This window comes from Eutrigla gurnardus (assembly GCF_963514095.1).
Source record: "Eutrigla gurnardus genome assembly, chromosome: 11".
Taxonomy (NCBI): Eukaryota; Metazoa; Chordata; class Actinopteri; order Perciformes; family Triglidae; genus Eutrigla; species Eutrigla gurnardus.
Genome location: NC_139925.1, coordinates 28,460,226 through 28,480,009, shown reverse-complemented (window position 1 = coordinate 28,480,009; position 19,784 = coordinate 28,460,226). Strand labels below are relative to the sequence as shown.

Below are 19,784 nucleotides of genomic sequence, written 5' to 3'. Positions count from 1 at the left end.
GGGGAAACTTCACGGACTTTGAACAAAGAATATGGTCTACCCAGTGGCGCTGGCTTTCTTCGTCGCTGACGAATTCGAGCTGAGGCATTTGAACTCCCCTTGTTGATGGAGGCTGAGGAATTTTCTCACGTGGGAAATACCACGTGGTAATTCTAACCAACTAGGGCAACGTTGAGGGGAGTGTCTTATGTCCGCACTTATTTGAGACCATCTGCACAGAAAAGCATGCGGAGGGAGATACCCTAGAGATCCCGCAAGTTTTTAAAGCCATGTGACATGTCGCAAAGGGAAGTTATCACCAGCATTTCTGACGTTTTTATCCCAGAATGCCTTGTTTTGCGAGGCAAATGCATGCGCATGCATGATTGGAAACGCGCCTATTGTTAGTCACACAGACATACAGGGGCCGTCACACTTAGCTCCTCCCGAACCGAACTGTAACTTACTAAGAGTAGGTTACCATGGTTACACAGTATATTAAGATTCTGTGTTAAAAAAGTTCATAAATAAATAGAGTTTATAATAGTTAAAATTGGTTAAAATATGTGTTCGTTAAAAGCATAGATATAATATCTACAGTGTAATAAAAAAGACAATTTACAGTTAAAAGATGAATTCATATAAAGGTCTTTAAGTTCATTAAGTCTGTAAAATATCTGTGATCAGAGAGAAAAGGAGAGAGGAAGAAGCCGTGTTGTAACCTAACCTGTTACCTGTTCAAATGTCAATCATTTTATTTCTGTTTTACCTTTGGTTGTGTTAAGACCTCACGAGCCAATCCGAGTAAAGTCACTGCAAGGGGCGGGACTAGCAGCGCAGGTTGGTGCGGAGTGTAGTGAGCGTGCATGAGGAGAGAAACAGACTTTATCGCCAGAGAGCTAAGAGAGGAGGCATCGTGGTGTGGCGAGCATTTAAGCTGTATCGTGAAGGTCAACTACTCGTGTTCCTGATTAGTGATGGTGAGATGAAGCCTCATGAAACATCAAAGCCTCTCAGCCAGATGAACCACCAAAGTGGTTCGACCCCAAAGCTTCAAATATGTATGCTAGGGACACCTAGTGGTGAATGAAATTTTGAAGAAAGTAAAAGAGTTTCCAGTCAACCTAACATGAGATCCAACATCAAATCATTTGAGAATTAAAGTAAAGTAAAGTGTGCCTTTCATAAATTAATCTGAGCTTTAAGTTGCAAGCTCGCATCAAGGGCCACATATTTTAATTCCAAAGCTTCTAATTTGGCTGCACGTTCCTTATTTCGTATTGAAGCGTATAAGGTGTTATTACTACTTATAAAGCCCTTCACTGCCTCCCAAAGTATCCTTGGATCTGAAACAGAGCCAACATTAAACTCTAGAAACTCTATGAAATTACTTTCAAACTGAGCTGTGCACGCATTGAGTGGGACACACGTCTCACAGCCATATATGAGCTGACTGAATACAGGATAAGCGGTAGACAATGGTTGGATGAAGGAGAGCTTTACCTTTGAGCAGGGGCGGATCTACCGGGGTGGCATAGGGTGGCAAATGCCACCCTAAAAGAAAGCCTTGCCACCCCTGCTGCCACCCCAGTTGGCAGCAACGAATTCAAAGAAAAGTTATGTCCAATTTGACATTTACGAGCGCAAATTTCCAATGTCCGACTGCAGTGAATGCAGCACGAGTTTACGTCAGAGCAGCAAGACGCTGCTTTGTTTAGAAAAATTGAGTGGCGGGATTCGCGAAGCGAGGGAAGGTACGTGTCCACAGGCAGCGGTGTTTCCCCGCGTCCCATTCATTGTCTATGTGAAAAGCCGTGCAATGCATTCTGGTAGCGTTGCGGTGAATGTCGAGAGACGGCGCGCGAGTTGGCCGCTCCTCATTTGCATAACGTTGAAGTCGAATCTACTTTATGCTAATCAGAGGCGCCGGGCTCGACTCGCCGTCTCGCAAACGCTCGCGAAAATCTTCTAAACTGAATGTTGTCGATCTAAAATAAAGACAGATTCAGCAACTGCATAGCTGATTTCTCACTTAAAATGTTTTCAGAAACACCTTTCGGTGAACTATTTTCGTAAAATAAGAGAAAGTTCCCAAACGAGCCGCCATGTTTGTCTGCGTGAACTCCGGAGCTCCGGACAGCTGTGAAAGTGATCGTCCAATCAGGTGCAGCCATGAAGTGTACGCGTGATTGTATGAAGGAGAGCGCCTGTCAATCATCCTCTAGTGGCAGCCCACCAAGCGTGCAATACTGGGAAGCGGCGCGTCCACTCGCGTTTAAAATCGCCCCTGTGGACACCTGGAGCCAGGGGTGCAGTCGAATAGTCAAAAAATAAGGTCCTAACTCCTATTCCTAACTCCTATTCCTTGACCTCTGGGGAAAACGTCACGGGGTTAAGGAAAGGGGATAGGAGAACACAAAAGGACTTAGGAAAAGTCGACCGCGGTGCTCAGAGAATCCGACGGACTTTCACTAAGCTACGTCATTATAACGCGGCCGCTGATGATCGACAGCTGATGATCGGCACCCGCGATTGACGTGCGTCTGCGCTGGAGAAACTACAATAATGGACTACAAAAAGCGCATCGTCCACTTCTCCCCATGTTGGTTTTATAAACAGCTGGTTCACTGACCGGCTTCAGGTCCAGCAGCTCCTCCTTCCTGTTTGACCGTTTGCTGTATTTACATTTTATTTGTGGTTTTAGTTTCGTTTTTGTCAAGTTTGTAACATGATTGAAATAAATAAAAAATACCATTCAATTATTATCACTGCCCACACACATTTATCAACACTATTCCAATTACTATATGTCTGCATGAAAGTAATTGTTAAATATGCAAATACACATATCGTTTGTTTTCATGATCGGCCGACGTGTGCAGCACTTTAAATGTTGCTGTCGCAAAGAATTGTGGGTCGGCGTAATCTCCTTTCCTTTCGCATAGGAAGGTCCGTTGCATCCTATGCTAAAGGAGCTCTGAAAGGAAGCATTGGAGCTCCTTTCCTTTGCATTTAGAGAATCCGAACGGCTCTTATCATGGCGGCCACTTGTTTACTTCCGGGTCACTTCTTCAGTTAGGAACCTTCCTAAGCAAAAAAGACTATTCGACTGCACCCCAGGAGTCGCAAGGAAAGGAGGAAAGAGGTAAAAAACTGATTAACTATCTATCACAAAATGAAACAATAATGAAAGCACAGTGCTAGTATAGTTGCGATGCTGATTTTGAGATGATAAAAATCAGGTTGAAGAACGTTATTTCGCTAACTATACATGTAATGTTAGCTAGGTCTGACGTTAGTTCTGTGTAAAGTAGGCTAAGAAAGCTAATATTGATTCAACGTCTGTCAAGGAAAACATTGTACTAAACTTACTTTGAATCTTACAGAAATGAAGAGATAGGTAGCATATTTAGTTTTTTCTCACCAAAGAGAAAGGAGAGAAAAATAGAAAATGAACTGAGCAAGGTAGACGGAGGAGATGAGGTGGAAGGAGAGAGAAAAGAGGTGGAAGGAGAGAGAAGACGAATACGAGGTGGAAGGAGAGAGAGAAGGGCAACAGAAAGGTGCCAGAGATAGAATACAAGGCCAAGGCGACCAGGGACAGGAGAAGGTGGGAGAACATCACAGCGGTCAAGATATGGAGGAGGGAGAGCATAAATGTAATGTAAATGGCAGCCTGTGCCCTTATGTAGTGTGTACATACTATTTCTCATCAAACTGTGATAACTGTGAGTAAATTCAGTATATATACACGTCTGCCATATGTTGCCACCCCTCAAAAATTCCTGCCCCCCTCTCGCCACCCCATACATATTTTTCTAGATCCGCCCCTGCCTTTGAGAGAATGTTTGTATACTTTGTTGAATATTTATCCATGTTAACGTTGTGCAGTGTAGAACAGAAACAGTTTGTTGTTTAATGTGCATCTGACATCAAGTTACTTTCCTCTGCTACTTAATGTGCTGAGGTTGCTGGCAGCTTTTTTTTTTTTTTTTGCATTTTCCTTCAGACCTATTAGTGTGTTGTCTTTGCATACTAGGTGTTGCCTAGTAGCCTTAGACATGCTCATTTTATTTTGTGTAGAAAAAAAAAACATGGCAGTCTTAAATTACAAATCAAGCATTTTATTTCGATGGCTATTTTTCAGGTTTATTGTTTTTGTAAATTATTAAAATGTTGTCATTTAGTGATCTGATTATATGTTTCATAATATGTCAGCAAGCAATGCATCAAGACTGTTGTAGATGTGGAAGCCTTTTCCCCCTTGCAAAGTTAACCATATCCACCTTTCATATGATGCAAACATAATGTGGGAATGAATGTAAGATGATTGCACAAGAGATTGACACTGATATGTGCTTTTGTTTATTCTTTTTAAAGAAATGGCAGAGACTCAGAAAACCAATCCAGTGTGGCAGCATTTCAGAGAGACTACTCCTGCAGCACTGGCTGACACTTTTTCAGCACTTTACTTGTTCTACCTCACAGCCATATATGAGCTGACTGAATACAGGATAAGCGGTAGACAATGGTTGGATGAAGGAGAGCTTTACCTTTGAGCAGGGGCGGATCTACCGGGGTGATGCCTTGTCCCGTCTATTTGACTCTGAGCCTACTGCCAAGGACCCTGAGTCCATCCTACCACTAAACTGTGTGGTAGGAGCAGTGGCTTGGCAAATAGAATCTGAGGTGAAGTGAGCTAATGTTAAGAATCCAACACCTAGTGGTTGTCCAGTGAATCACTTGTTTGATATGCATCCATAGGTGATCCATTGGGCTCACACCTCACTGCTCGCCTGCCATCGGGGGAACAAAAGAACTATGCATGCCATTTCCCAGAGGTTTTGGTGGACCTACACAGGGCGAGAGGTTGGGAGTATGTGGAGGCGTGCACAGTCTCTGTCCTCAACAAGTCCTCCAGAGCACAGATGGTGTTTGCTGCAGCCACTCCCTGTTCCCACTCGCCCCTACACTGAGATCTCTCTAGAGTTTGTCATGGGGCTCCTGGTCTCCGATTTTCAAAGATGACTCATTTTGGGATATATAACGAACTGCATATATATACCTTGAAAGAGTAAGCTTTTAATAATCCAGGACAGACCCCGGTCTAGGTCTGCCTTCCTGAACCCAAGTTTTAAATGCCCCCTTAGCTTCTGCATGATGCTTTTTCTACCCTGGATGGATTTCTCATGTAAGATTTCCATGGAATGCAGAATATCATGGGCATCAGCAGTGCTGATGCAATGATCAAGCCATGATGTTATATGCCAGGCCTCACTTATGTAAGAGTAACTGTCTGCCGGTAAGATTGTTATCATCACAAAACTGTGATAAATGTTTCGCAAATATTGACCTGCTATCTGACAAATCAGCATTCATATTACCAACAACAAAAACACTACTACTAGACTGATTATCATGAATATATTAGTTTATGAATGCAAGACTATTCAAGTATAGATCATCATTTGCCTGACACTAATAAGGTGTGTATACATTCAAATAGTAAACACTTTGTTATCTTCAACTGCACAGCAATACACCAGTCAACTCCAGACCGTATAACATTTATTACTGGGTCCAGCTTTTTATGCCATAGGATTGCCACACCACCTGCTATCCTCTCAATATTCCCATAGTAAGATCTGTAGTGGATTCACCAGCCCCATGGAAATTGTCATGCGCAGTTTGCGGAGTGGTTAGAGCACATGCCATGTACGAACGTACATTTGCAAATCTTTAAAAAAAAAAGTTTTGTTTCCCCAAATCCTGTTTAGATAGAAACATTTCTTGTAGACACAAGATTTTTGCCGTAACTCATCAACAACTATACATCGAGCCCTGTCTCCAGCGCTATTGCCAACGCGCAGCCCCCGACAGTTATATGATATAACTCGCATTAGAGATTTAGTGGAAGGCATAGCTGCAGCAGCAGTTGGCACACTTGCACCCAGCATGGGCATAGCTGTACGAGAGCCAATAGCTTCCGCCTTCCTAGGTTCATAGTAGCGTCGCATTAGTGAGCCCTGAGGCCATAGTTCTGTGTTCTACATCTCAGCAACGTCAATGCTTTACCATCTCGGCATAGCACCTCAACCCCTGCTCCTAGGACAGAGCCCTGGACAGCTGCTAAAGGGAGGAATAACAACAAACTTCCTAAACAACCATGTGTGCAACTGGAGAACAGATTTGCTGCTGCGGGATCCTGGATCCCCGTCTAACAACCTGGATACTTTTTCATCTACTCACAACGGGGGAAGAGCTGAAAGAAACAGAGAGTAAAAGGCTACAGGGACAGCTAATGACTGGGCTCTGATTGTGGGTGACTCTGCTGTTAAAGATGTGAGAAGCTTTTGCAGTAAAAACACCAACGTTTTATGCTTCCCCAAGGACGTGGTATCTGACATGAGAGAAAAAATTATGATATCGTGATGGGCAGGGCTGACAGGTGTTTGGGGTCGATGCGGAGTGATGGATACATGGCAGGAGTACCCCGGATCCCACGAACGATGAACCAGGAAGAGATCCAGAAGAAACCAATCAGCTATTTAAACTCCAGGCATGTGTTGATGACATAAAATCCTGGATGACCTGCAATTTCCTGATGTTAAACTCCTACTGATGTTAAACTCCTACTGTCTGTCTACTGTCTCAGAATAAAGGGTTACTTGTAGTTCCTAAAGTCTCCAAAATTAGAACAGGGGCCAGGGACATGCAAGGTCCCCCAACAACTAGAGTCAATGAAGCATGGACATTCTTAGGCCTCTCAACCAATCAGAAGATGATCCTCCTCTGATTAGGGAGCATAATACCGAAGGCTTGACTGTAGATGGGGCTCTTTCTCTGTGGAAGCGAGACAGCTAACTGCTTACACGCCGTCTGAACAGCTGAAGTGAAGCGACACTCCTCTGCAGAGTATATTTCATACTTTTTATATCGAACTTATGCAGCTGTTTAAAAAAAAAAGTTGAATTTACCCTTTTGAATTTGGCTTTTTTGTTTACGTTGGTCCTACTCCTGAGAAGGAAGATTTGAAAGTATGACAACCATTTACTGAAGTTACTACCAGGCAGCAACCTTTTCTGAAAAGTGAAGCCAATGCTGCAATGCCTTGGACTTGCCTTCTCTCTGCTGGCCAGCAGGGGGTGACTCCTCTGTTTGCAAAAAGAAGTCCGATTGTATAAAAGTCTGAGAAAAGGACCCTACAAACCACAAACCAATGAGTGATGTCACTACTACATCCATTTAATATATACAGTGTATGGTTACTACAAGCAACCCCAGACGCATTCAGCTGAAGGTCACCAGTTAACAAGGCCACTAGTTAAACTGAAACACCTGTTGCTCTAAAACGATCATGTTCCTGTCTGAATCCTGTTCTCTGTAGGAATATCGATTCTGACAACTGAAAATGTAACAGCCAAACATTTAGATGCTGCTCATAATTTAAATTGAATGTATAAAGCTTCTAACTCATGCGCATTGCTATTTTGATGATGTTGGCTCCAAAAGGGTAAAAATTAACATTATTCTATTTTAATATTCTGCTATTCACAGTGAATAAGAAACAAAGAGCTGCAGGTGGATTTCAAACAGATTTTTATTTCACAGAAATCAGCTCTCAATTATTATCAGAAACACTGCAGTTGTGTGTGTGTTCATTATTTGTTAGTGTGTGTGCCTACTAAAATTATTAGTTAATGTGCCTGTTTTAATTATCAGTTAACTGTGTGTGGGTTTTCTACTGTTTTAAGTGTATGCCAGTAAAACAACCTGCTTTAGGCTTCAGATATTTGTTGGTCAGAGGTGACAGGGTCAGCCTTGTGATTGACAGCAGGGTGGGGCAGGGCTAATAGGACACATTCGGCCTGGTGGGTGATGTCAGCCCCCACTGACCAATCAGTTGAGAGCGTAAAACCTGATTAAATGTGAGTGTCTTTGTGTGTGTATGAGGAGTGGAGTTATGATGCTGAGGCAGTGTAACCATATCAACAGGGGGGAATACGATGAGGAGGGTTTCTATTGGTTAATGAGATTAAGCTACACACATGAGAAGGGGATGAATCAGAGGTCAAAGGGTTGTACGACGCTTCTCTCGTTGCTCACTGGACAGGACCAAACAGGAAGTAACTGGAGGTGAGCGAGGACGAGATTCTGAGAGAAAAAGAAAAAATGGAGGAAATTATATTATTGTGAACCTTAAAAATGTTTTATATTCAGATTCAGTCAGGAGGGGGATTGTCCTGGTTGTTTTTTTCCAAACTAAGATATTTTGTTGTCTAAAATGTACTTTTGTTTTGTAACCTAATGTCGTCCCAACTGGCAGAAGAAGTCGTTCCATGCAACACAAAAAAAAAACACAATTAATGCCACTCAGCACGAAACCAATATATTCAATTTTGTGACTGTATAACTACCTGCTTTAAGACTGTCGTCAAAGCACATGTGACCCTGTTGCCTGTCACTTTTATTTATTATATTTCAAAGTCTGTTGTGAAGTGACGTTTGTGACTGTTTTCCTAAACCTAACTAAGAGGTTTTGTTGCCTAAACCTAACGTTGCCTTTGTATGCCTAAACCTAATGTTGCTTTGATTGCCTTGCGTATACCTAATGCTGCTTTGGTTGCCTAAACCTCATGTTGCTTTGATTGCCTAAACTAAATGTTGCTTTGGCTGCCTAAACCTAACATTGCTTTGTAGTGTAAAGTCATCCTGACTGACAGAAAAAAAAGTAAACACAAAAAAAAATTCATGTCCCTCAGCACCAAACCAAAATATTCAATTGTGTAAGTGTTTCATGAACAGTTGGAGGTCTGGGTGGTAAACGGAAGACCAATACCGTTCAATACCGTTACAATCCTGTTGCAGTTTTGTTGTGTTTTTGTTTGCTTTTTGTTTTGTTGTGTGTTGGTTTAAAAACATAATTGAGAGAGCAGTTTAGTTGTATGGGAATGTTAATTTGTAGGAGACAAGAGTTGCCTGACGGGGTGATTAGAGTTAAACAGACCTAAGGTCAGTTTCAGTGAGTCATCCGCACTAGAGCACCACATGTGGATCATGTGGATGCTGAAAATAATCCCCAACAAATTCACTATTTCCTCCAGTTTTGGTTTAAATGTTGAATTGTTTTCTCACCTACTGTGCAGCCTGTTCAGTCTGTTCTCCACCTGCTTCTGTTTTTGGGAGGTCAGCCTATAGGAGAAACAGAGCAGAGGTCACATGACTGCCAGCACACGTCGCCTCTTTAAACATCCATTCATATAGAAAGCTACACATCTCCCAACAAATAACATCTGACTAATGTCTCACTCTCCAAATGTTACTTGTGAACAGTTGGCAAAGCTGAATTTTCTTAGTTTTCCTTCTTAAATATGTACTTTCTATTACGCCTGGTTCACACTGTCCGCGGAAGCGCTGCGAATAGGCGCCTAGCGGAGCCCGCTTCCTTTTGGCGCCCTTGTTAAGCGATAGTGTAGTTCACACCAGACGCGGAGCGCCGCAAATGAAGCAATCGTTTCGGCGTCTACTCTATTTTTTGCGCGTGCCGCGAGCGAACACGTCAATTCTGGCAGGAAATCCCACAGAGAAACACGAGACAATCCGGTAAATTTTCAAAATAAAAGCAATTTTCAAAATAAAATACCGCGATTGACAACTGCGATCATATTTGTGTATCTAAACTCGCACTGGGAAACAGGAAGAGACAATACATTTAATAAATGTGAAGAGTAGATAAACAAATGTGTATTTCAACGGTATATCTGCACTACTACTGTCTACTTCCATACACACTCTCTGTGTGTGTGTGTGTGTGTGTGTGTGTGTGTGTGTGTGTGTGTGTGCGTCTGTGTGTGTCTCTCTCTCTGTCTCTCTCTCTGAGAGAACGGATAAATAAAAGAAGTGTACAAACTTCTTGGTTACAGAAACATGGCGTTTTCATTTTATGGGGTTATTTACTTCATAATGAAAAAAATAGTTCTGAATGAACAAAAGCTGAGCAGAAGCGCTTGTCGACCGTCGCGGAGAAATACACGTCTGGTGTGAACAGGGGCCGGTGTGAATCCGCCGTTATGGTGTTGCTGAGAAACACGTCTCATCTTTGGAAATTCTCAAAGAATTGTTGTAAATGTGGAGTAGAAAAAAAAGTACATTTGGGCAGAGAAAATTCAACTTTCATTTTGTGAATAAAGTAAAAGAAAAATGTATGTAGATAAATGTATCTCCAGGTATAAATTAATCATTTTGCTATCCTACTGACAAAATGAACTTCCATTTGGTGTCTCCTGAACCATTTAACAATCTTTTACAAATCTATTGCTTTGGGAGATGAGTATCTTTTAATTTGTACAAACAGAAACAGAAAAGAGAAATCTTTGTTTTGAGTTGAAGCCAAAGATGAGCCCAACCTTTTTAACCTGAACTAACCTAACATATTTCTTGTTGTTTGACATTGAGTTCAAGAAAACACAACTAGTATCATATTCATTGTGGTGTTGAAAAGGATTACTTTCTCTCTTTCTCTAAAGGGAGAAAGCAGTTGTTGTTAGTCAAGTAAAAAAAGGCATTATCTGCATATTGATGACCAGCAAATGGATTTTAGCAGAAATAATGCTTGTTTTTTTTCTGCCAACCACATACCATGCATCCTTCTCCTTCATGCTTTGTTTGAGTTATAAATCTATGAATCATACATTCATATTAGCAGCTTTCTTGCTGCATTGTATTTATGCTTAAATATCTGTAATACAATAAGTCTGGGGTCTTGTAAAGTCACATCAGTTAATTACTCCTCTGGAATCAATACTGTTCTTACTATAACAACACTGCTGCTACTGCATATACTATTGCTACTAAGCTAATTTCATGCTACAGTTAGAGCACATAAAAAGCTTCTACTTTAACTATATTACTTTAACACGTAGGACCAGATTGTCCTAGATGTTCAGTTCTCCACCTTTATTAAACCATATAGAAAGGGCGTTCTCACAAACTGGTTGTTTTTCATTAGGTGAATCAACACCTGAACGGACCTTCAACAGGTGATCTGAATAAACCTCCAATCAACTCAGTGGGCAGTTCCTCTGACAGACATTCAGCTAAATAAATGAGAGGGACTGCTACAGTACTACTGGGTAGATTGTAAGTGGCATGTCTCTCAGAAGCTACGATGTCTGTGTCTTTGGTACCAGGATGTAACATTACTCACACTAACAACTGGTCGTTTGCCTTCTTTCTCACAATGGAAGGGGCAGGGCTTAGCCTCTCTTATCACCAAATTTGATATTATTAATGTGAACATGCAAAGCAACTAGCAATTAGTAGCAGTAAGTAGTCAAATAAATGTAGAGTAGTGAAAAGTATATTTCTCTCTGAGATGTAGTGGAGTAGACGTATAAAGTAGTGGAAAGTGGAAATACTGCAGTAAAGTGCTAGCAAACTTGTACTAGCAAAAGTGCTAAAGTTAATGTAGTTTTCTTACTTTTCGTCATTGATTTATCAGCACTGTCTCCGACAGAGTTACGTTTCCATTCAACTATTCTTTACTCAATTATATTTCCAGGAAAAATTATTGATTTCTGGACCAAACAATAACAGTTTTTAACAGTTTGACCAATGTGGTTAATGAACAAAACAAATCACCCTACAAATAGTCAGGTTGAGGCAACAAAACTACAACTACTACATGTGGGAAAAACCAGGCTGCATTTATTATCTGATCTACGGTACAGTAACAGACTTTATTCTTTTTTTTTTGCAGAATCAAAATGCAGTCAACTGTACCAGTATTACCACTAACGCAGATGACACACACACAAAGTCATGATTTGCCCCCTCCCCCCTGTCGACTAATCAGGCACCACTGGTCCAGCTTCCTCCTGTTCTCAGCCAATCACCAGAGGTTTGTGAAGACAAAAAATGAAGGGTATTAACATAGGTTATAATATGAATTAGTGTATGATTTATACAGACATGAGTCAGCGTTTTTACACTTCCTGTTCCCCTGTCTCCAAGTCGATGTGTTTTTTGACTGTGTCGAAATATGTAGTTATTTCAGCATCCTTCCTTCCAAATGATCACTCACTCAACACAAGGCGGAAGTGTTCTTTATGTCCGGTGTGAAAGAGTTTGTCAACTCTTACAGAACAAACTTATTACAAATCAGCTTCCATTCAGAGTTCTCAAAAGCAAATAAGTTAAATCTTTTACTGAAATTATAAGTATAAATAAAAAAGGAAAGGAAGAAATATGTAAGGACACATTAATAGATAGTATTATTTACCAAAAAACTATCCAAATTCACAATTTCAGGTCATGTGACGTGACATCACTCACCACGCTGACGAATCCACTTGCTACCGCAGCGTTCTCCACACCCTCCACAGCTGCCTGGGCAACCTCGTTGGCCCCGGCAACCGCAGTGTCAGCAACAATGTTGGCCTGTTCATTTGACTTCTGGGAGACTGGACGACAGGTAACAGGAAGAAGAAATACAATTAAAAATACTGTATAGCATCATAAATATTAACTAACATATAAAAGTTTACTATCAGCTGTTTATAATGATAAAAGTATCAATTTAGACATATCAATTCAAAAAAGAGACTGCTGAATTGCTGGTAAATAAATGACACGAAGGATGCAATGAATAACACTGTTTTCGCAGTAAGGCATACGTTCCTCTGACGTCTGATACATTAATTACCTAATGTGATAAAAAGGGATTTAAAACTGATCAACTTCAACATTTCTCATCAATCTCTTATTCATTGAGTTTAGTGTCTCTGTTTGTCCCGCTGACATTCTTGCCAACCAGATGCTTTGGGTTATAAATAGTCTCTGGGACATCCTGAAAAAGAAAAACATGTTGCATGTTTCTGTTAATTAGGGTGTGTCAGGTAGTTTACCCGAGTTAACACCTGTCACCACTCCCTCCATTGTCTTGTTTCCTGGAAAAGAGAAGAAACAAACATGGTTGAACCGTTGACTGACATAAGTAGGTCCAGAAAAGTACATATATAGGTTAACTCCCATGTTATACTCATTAATGAATTCATATATTTTGCACTTGGCGGCTCACGTTACCAAGCTTCTACGAGGAACGTTATTGTGTGGTTTTCGGCTCTCCCTGTGGACAAAAGTAGTAGTGTTCCAGAGCACCAGAGTCTCTCTAAGCCACATTTCCTGGCTTGGTCCGAATTGTTTCTACTTGGTTTAATTCGTTTTAACTGCTAGGGTCTCCTGCATCTAAGCATTTTTAAGTCTCAGCAGTGAAATTTGGGATTTATGATAAAAAGTTAGTGATATCATGCTTGGTTAAAAGGCTATATACACCGCTATTATACTGTACATCTCAACATAAAACATAATTATTAAATTATGTGATTGAATGAAATGTATGTATGTACATATATATTAACATATAAACTGTATATATTACTTTACCACCTATTAAAAGTAGTTTTGCTTTACTGGTAACAGTATTCATCCTTACTGCGACATTGAATGCCATAGTGAAAGTTTATTTTCAAAGTAAAATCTAGTTTCTATGGAAACACAAGATAGTGAGTGAGCATGGGCGACAGGTTCACAAGGTGACGTCAATATCAAGATAATCTTTTCTTCTGATGTATTCATTGTGGATCTGTATCATGCCGCTTAGTAACTGCGTGTTTTGAACTGAATTTTAAAAATATTACTGTTGAATACATATGATGCTAAGAGTCAAAGCTAACATAGCAGACCTTATACTAGCTGCAATATCAACACAAAAAAAAATAGTTTTCATGTACTCGCTTTAGGTGTTGGGTTGAGATATTAGACATTAGAATTGCAACACATTTTATATTTTGTGTGTGAAGACTGACATTGAAGATTAAGATCTTCATTTTCATGGCGTAGAAAAAACGTAGCCATTTTTTTAATTATTTATTTATATCAGCATTTACAATAATGCAGAAAGCTGAATTAATTTAAAATGTCTTAAAACATATTTTACAAATTAGAAAAAAAGTATGAAATAATAGTTAAAAATAACATGTAAATGATACAATCAAGACATGTTACAGATAAAATATTCTTACTATATGTAAGTCTATGTAACTAGTGATGTGTTTTACATACTTTGATGGTTAACATTTAAGTTCATAGAGGTTGATTCTTTTTGTTTATATTTGGGAGAATGAAAAGTGACCATAGTTGTAGAAACACCAGAAAAGAAAAAACAGCAAAGTAGAAATAAGTAAATTGTGTGTGTTTTTGTTCACTAAATTTACTGTGAGACCTTTTACTGATTGTCCGTATAACAGTGACCTGCTTTATTAGAATTAAAACTTCAGCGTTTTTATGTAAAATAAAGAAAATAAAGAAACTAATCTGGGTCACTTTGGATCTGACCTGGTTTCTTCTGCAGAGACAAACTGAATAATTAATTCATGTCACCTAGTTTAAGACAACCAGCACAAAGCCTCTGCTCTGCTCTTCATGATTTGATTCTTACTTCATTCACTCCACTACATTGCTACATTTATTATTTGTCTGTTTTTCTGATTGGGCCAAATGTGGCAATGATATGCTGTGTGTCTTTTCAGATCAGTATCTAATGGACATCACTTCTTAGCTGGCTTCTAGTTGTGGTGGATTGGTCCATATTCCATAGATGGAGAGCGACTGTTCTCTCTGTAGGCGTTGTGTTGGTCATGAGATGGATCAAACTGAACAGACTCTTTGTCTGAGTGAACACAGTCTGTGATTCAGTTACAGCACAAACACGCACTGTAGCTTCGGTCAGTTACAGGAAGCACTACATAGGATGCATAGTTGATGAACCTGCAGGTTTGATCTGTAATGGATCTGCTTTTTTTAGGCTGTTGATCAGTACAATCATTATCAATAAACAGATATAAGGATTGATCCGCATGGGATGATCTATGAACTGAAATGTCCCGAATCGTTTTACGTTTAGGTCATAATATGACAATTAACAAAACCTGATTCAAATCCTCATGACAATTATTACCGTTCTAATAGCTAAATATTGAGAGATGTCTCGCTATCTAATGTTGGTTTTGAGCTGAGAAAGTAGTTTCGGGGTTTAGTTTCAATCTCTGTACGCTGCCTGGTGGAAGCGATGGCAGGTAATGTTTGGCCTCATGATGGCGCTGCCGATGCCTCTACCTGCATTGACCAGCAGAGAGCTGCCACAACGTCCACAAGCTGATGGATAGATTAAAAGTATTTGGGATGTCCACACAAAAAAGCTGCAGCTGAGGAACTCCCTCTATTCATCCATTTTCTCTCTTTTTATCTCTCCGTCCATCCTCTTTTATCCCTCATTCATGCTGCAAACAGGCTTCAGCATCTTCAAATTGAATGCACAATATCATGATGAAATGTCTCCTCTCTTTCTTTTTTTTATTTTAATATTCAGTTTCTTGTCCTCCACCTGCCCCTTCCTCCATCACTCTACTCCTCCCAGTTTGTTCCTGCTGCAAACAGACCCCAGTACCTTCAAATGTAACACACAATGTCATGATGAAATGCATATTTTAGGATTCAGCTTCTTGTCCTCCCTCCATCCCTCAGTTTCCATATCAGATTTTTTTCTTTGCCATTTCACTCCTTCATCTCTCCATCATCCCTTCTTCCCCTCACAATGTCACTTTTCCTGCAATTGTGTATTTCTACCCCAGTTCTAGTTTTTCATCCCTCCATCTCACTTTCCACCACCAAAAAATGCAGTTTGTTGTAAATTTCACTTTTCATCCATTCATCCATCCATCAGCCCTCTCACCGACGTAGAAGACCCCCTCCTTGGTCTTGGCGGCGGCCTCACCCACACCGGCCTTCGTCTTCTCGGCAGCGGCCACCACTCCATCCTTCGCCATGGAGAATCCCTTCTTCAGAGCTTCCATGATGTTCTTCTTTCTTCTTATTCAGTCGTTTTCTATTCTGTCTCTTTTCTTCTTCTGCTTCTGCTGATTCTTCTGCTTCGTCTGCCTCAGGCGCCTCTTGTAGTCTGTCAGCGATCTGTTCTTCCTGCTAATGGATGAGAGAGGGAGGGAGAGAATGGGTGGAGGGAGGGCACGTGAGAGGGAGAGAGAGAGAGGGACAGAGAGAGAGGGAGGGAGTGATATATGGATGCAACATGGGACTCTTGCACTGCTGTAGAGGGAAAAAGAGAGAGAGGAAATTGGTGTAAAGAGGCAGAGAGGAAAAGAAGGAGAGAAAGAAACAAAGAAGAGAGGAGCAGATTCAGGGGTTAAAACTAGACTTCATCCATGCTGAGTCATTAGCTGCTTTGTAGGATTATGTGCTGCACTTTATTTTACGCATTAATTAATGCAGTACTGCAATATAAAATATCAGAAAAACATGACAGGAAAATATACAAAACATACCAGGGAAAGTGCTATGTATGGAAAATACCCAAATAATATCTCTGTGTGTGTATATATATATATATATTATAAATAAATCAGTAACATATAAGGGAAAGTACCTGGAAATATTGGAAGAATAAGGCTAACAGTGTGTTGTGGGTTTGTACGTTCCATGCAATCAGCTTTACCACAGACATTTGGAGCTCCGACGTGTGCCCCATGTCTTTGTTAAGTTTAACGTCACACTGGGTGTTCAGAGAGTCAACATTTACCCCTCGAAGTACGTTGCTGCACACCAGCAAGTTCCGAGGGTCAAATACTGGCACATTAATTGCAGAAGCAATTGAGGGGATACTAGTAAAGTGGAAAATCCCCAAGTCCAACGCTCGTGTTGTTTTGCGCGACAACACTAGCAACATGAAGAAAGCCATGGACGAGATAGATGTAAGTTTGGGATGTTTCGCCCACACTCTCCAGCTGGTGGTGCATGAAGGGCTACTGTCACAGAGAAGTGTGAGTGATGCACTGGCCAATGGTAGGAAGATAGTCACGCATTTCAAACACTCGCCACTCGCTACTACACGGCTGGAGGATATTCAAAAAGATCTCCAAATGCCCACCAAACGTCTGCACCAAGACGTAGCAAAGAGGTGGAACAGTACCTACTGTATGGTCGAGAGTCAATTTCAGCATATGGAGCTGACCACGACCTGCCAGTGACCCTTACGGCTAACCAGTGGGCTTTACTAAAAAAAAAAAAAAATCACTGTTCTGGCACCATTTGAAGAACTGACCAGACAGATTAGCTCCACCACCTCTTTTGCAGCTGAAGTCATCCCCTCTGTCATGATGGTAGCATGGCAGCCCTCCTCTTCCCTCTTGTTTCTGTGTTTGTTTTCCCTGGATGTTTCTCCCCCGTTCGTTGTGTGTCTGTGAGCTGTGGGCGTGGTTATCTCCGGCAGGCTGCACCAGGTGCTACTCATCTCCAAATCGCCTTCCTCCAGTATAAAGAGACCGGCCTGATGGCTATGCATCGCCAGATCGTTTCGTCAGCAAGTGTGGTAGTGTGCAGCGTAACAGGCTCCCTCCCGGTCTATATTCAGTCTCCTCCATGCCCCCCCCCTTCCCCCCAAGAAACGACAGTTAAAAAATGTTCACAGCTCCTGGTCCACACATCTCTTCTCAATCAAAAAAATGCTGCATGGAGAAAAGCTAGTCTATCGAAATCTCCCACAGATTACCTCAAATCCCGGCAGCTCCGTAATAAGGCTACACAAGCCATACGCCATACCAAATCTGGATACTTCAAGGCTCAATTCAAACAGTGTAGCTCCGATCCCACCCAATGTCTTCTGGAAAACGGTGAGAAAACTTCAGAACAAGCCCTCAGCCATGCCTGTATCACTCAAAGTGAATAATAATACATAGGTTTTATATAGCGTTTTTCTAGGTACCCAAAGACGTTTTACAAAAAAAACACAAAACAAAAAGGATATAAATGGACAATACATACAGTACATACATGCAAACAGATACTCAAAAAAAATAAGAAAGAGAGGAGTGGAAAATGATTCATCAGGTGTTGTAAGTGATGTTGAAGAGACGGGTTTTGAGTTGACTTTTGAAGGACGGCAGTGAATCAGAGTTACGGATGGCCAGGGGGATGGAGTTCCAGAGGGTAGGGGCGGCAATGGCAAAGGCTCTGTCCCCTATGGTGCGGTATTTGGTCCTGGTGATGGGGGTGAGGTGTTGGCAACAGTGGAGCGTGTTCGGTGGGGGTGAATGGGGCGATGGAGGAGATCTGTCAGGTATGAAGGGGCAAGGTTGTTTAGGGCTCTGTAGGTGGTGAGGAGGATCTTGAATGTATGCGTTGTTTTATGGGAAGCCAGTGAAGTTGACGGAGGATGGGCGTGATGGGGGTGTGGGTGAGCAGTCGGGCAGTGGACTATTGAACATATTGCAGTTTTTGAAGAACAGTTGAGGGGAGACCATACAGGATGCTATTGCAGTAGTTGAGTCTGGAGTCATCTAAGACAAGACTGTTATGGCAGATACTTTCAAAAGTCTGGCTTTGTCTTTGAGAATACTCTGTCCAAAGGACCTACCACACCGCCACCCACAGCCCATAGTCCTCCCTGCCCCCCTGACCTCCACCCCCCAACACACAGTTTCTCCCTTCGGCCTCTTACAGAGGGGGAGGTTCTAAAGGAACTGTCTGCTCTAGACCCCAAAAAGATCAGCTGGGTCTGATGACCTTCCTGCATTTTTGTATTAAAACTGCAGCTCCCATCATTGCAGCATCCATAACTCGTCAACCTCTCACTCCATATGGCCAAAATACCCTCAGACTTGAAAGAAACCATTGTCCCCTGTTTAAGGGTGGTGAGCAGCCCAACCAAAATAGCTACAGACCTATCTCCATCCTGCCCTGTGTGTCCAAGGTATTTGAGAAGCTTGTGAACAATGATCTCTCAGACTATCTTAATGTTTTCGGTATAATTTCTGGCGTACAGTCTGGTTTCCGTGCTGGGTATGGGTGTACAACAGCCACTTTAAAGGTGTTAAACGTCATTACCTCTGTGGTTTCATTGTCAATCTCCGACTTCATTAAACATCTCCACTTGTGAGGGAGCAATCCTGGAGCATGTCTCCACCTACAAATACTAAGGCATCTGGTTAGACACTACACTATGCTTTTCACATCACATCTGTCAGTCACAGTCTAAGGTGCGGGCTAGGGATGCAAATTATCGAGTAATTCGTGACTCAATAGTTGTTTCATCTTATCGATCGATGATCGATTAATTGATAAGCGGCAATCCTTCTGAGAAGCTGACTTTCCCTCTGAATAGGTTCCATCTACTGTATACGTAACATAAAATGCTATCTTACTTATGATATAAAGAAAAATGCAAATCATATTTTGAATAATTTCATTTTAATGCATCAATTTGGTGAATTTTGAGATCCAAAATATGACATGTCAATTACTGACCAATTTCTTACAAACTGCTGGTACTGAAACAAATGTTGACATACTAAATGGGGTTGAGGAGTTTAAGTATTCAAGAAAAGATGAAAACAAAAATGACTAAAACACAGTGCTGAGCCTATACTATTAGTTTATTATGACTATTATTTTTATTATTATTATTATTATTATTATTATTATTATTATTAATATAAGTGGGTGACTATTCCTCAGCCTTCCTTGGTGTTTTGGTTTTGATCTCGTTTACATACGTCGCCACTCGCCCATCTCTGAGCGACAACTGTCAATGAATGTGAATGTGTTAATTAATTGCAATTAATTTATTTTAATCGAGTAATTTCTTATCACCAATTAATCGATAATCGATTAATTGTTTGCATCCCTAGTGCGGGCCAAACTTGGTTTCCTTTACCGACATGGTCACGCTGACCATT

General features: G+C 41.0%; 1 protein-coding gene across 1 annotated transcript; it reads right to left on the bottom strand.

The window, feature by feature from the left end:
• Window positions 1–7,561: 7,561 nt before the first annotated feature.
• On the bottom strand, window positions 7,562–16,024 carry LOC311021229 (uncharacterized protein). The gene is made up of 5 exons (XM_084021684.1): window positions 15,770–16,024; window positions 12,885–12,926; window positions 12,313–12,440; window positions 9,115–9,171; window positions 7,562–8,133 (listed from the first exon to the last, which is right to left on the bottom strand). Exons 1-4 carry the CDS (start codon window positions 15,888–15,890, stop codon window positions 9,115–9,117), a joined length of 348 nt encoding a protein of 115 aa, XP_083877810.1. The 5' UTR covers window positions 15,891–16,024; the 3' UTR covers window positions 7,562–8,133.
• Window positions 16,025–19,784: the final 3,760 nt, after the last annotated feature.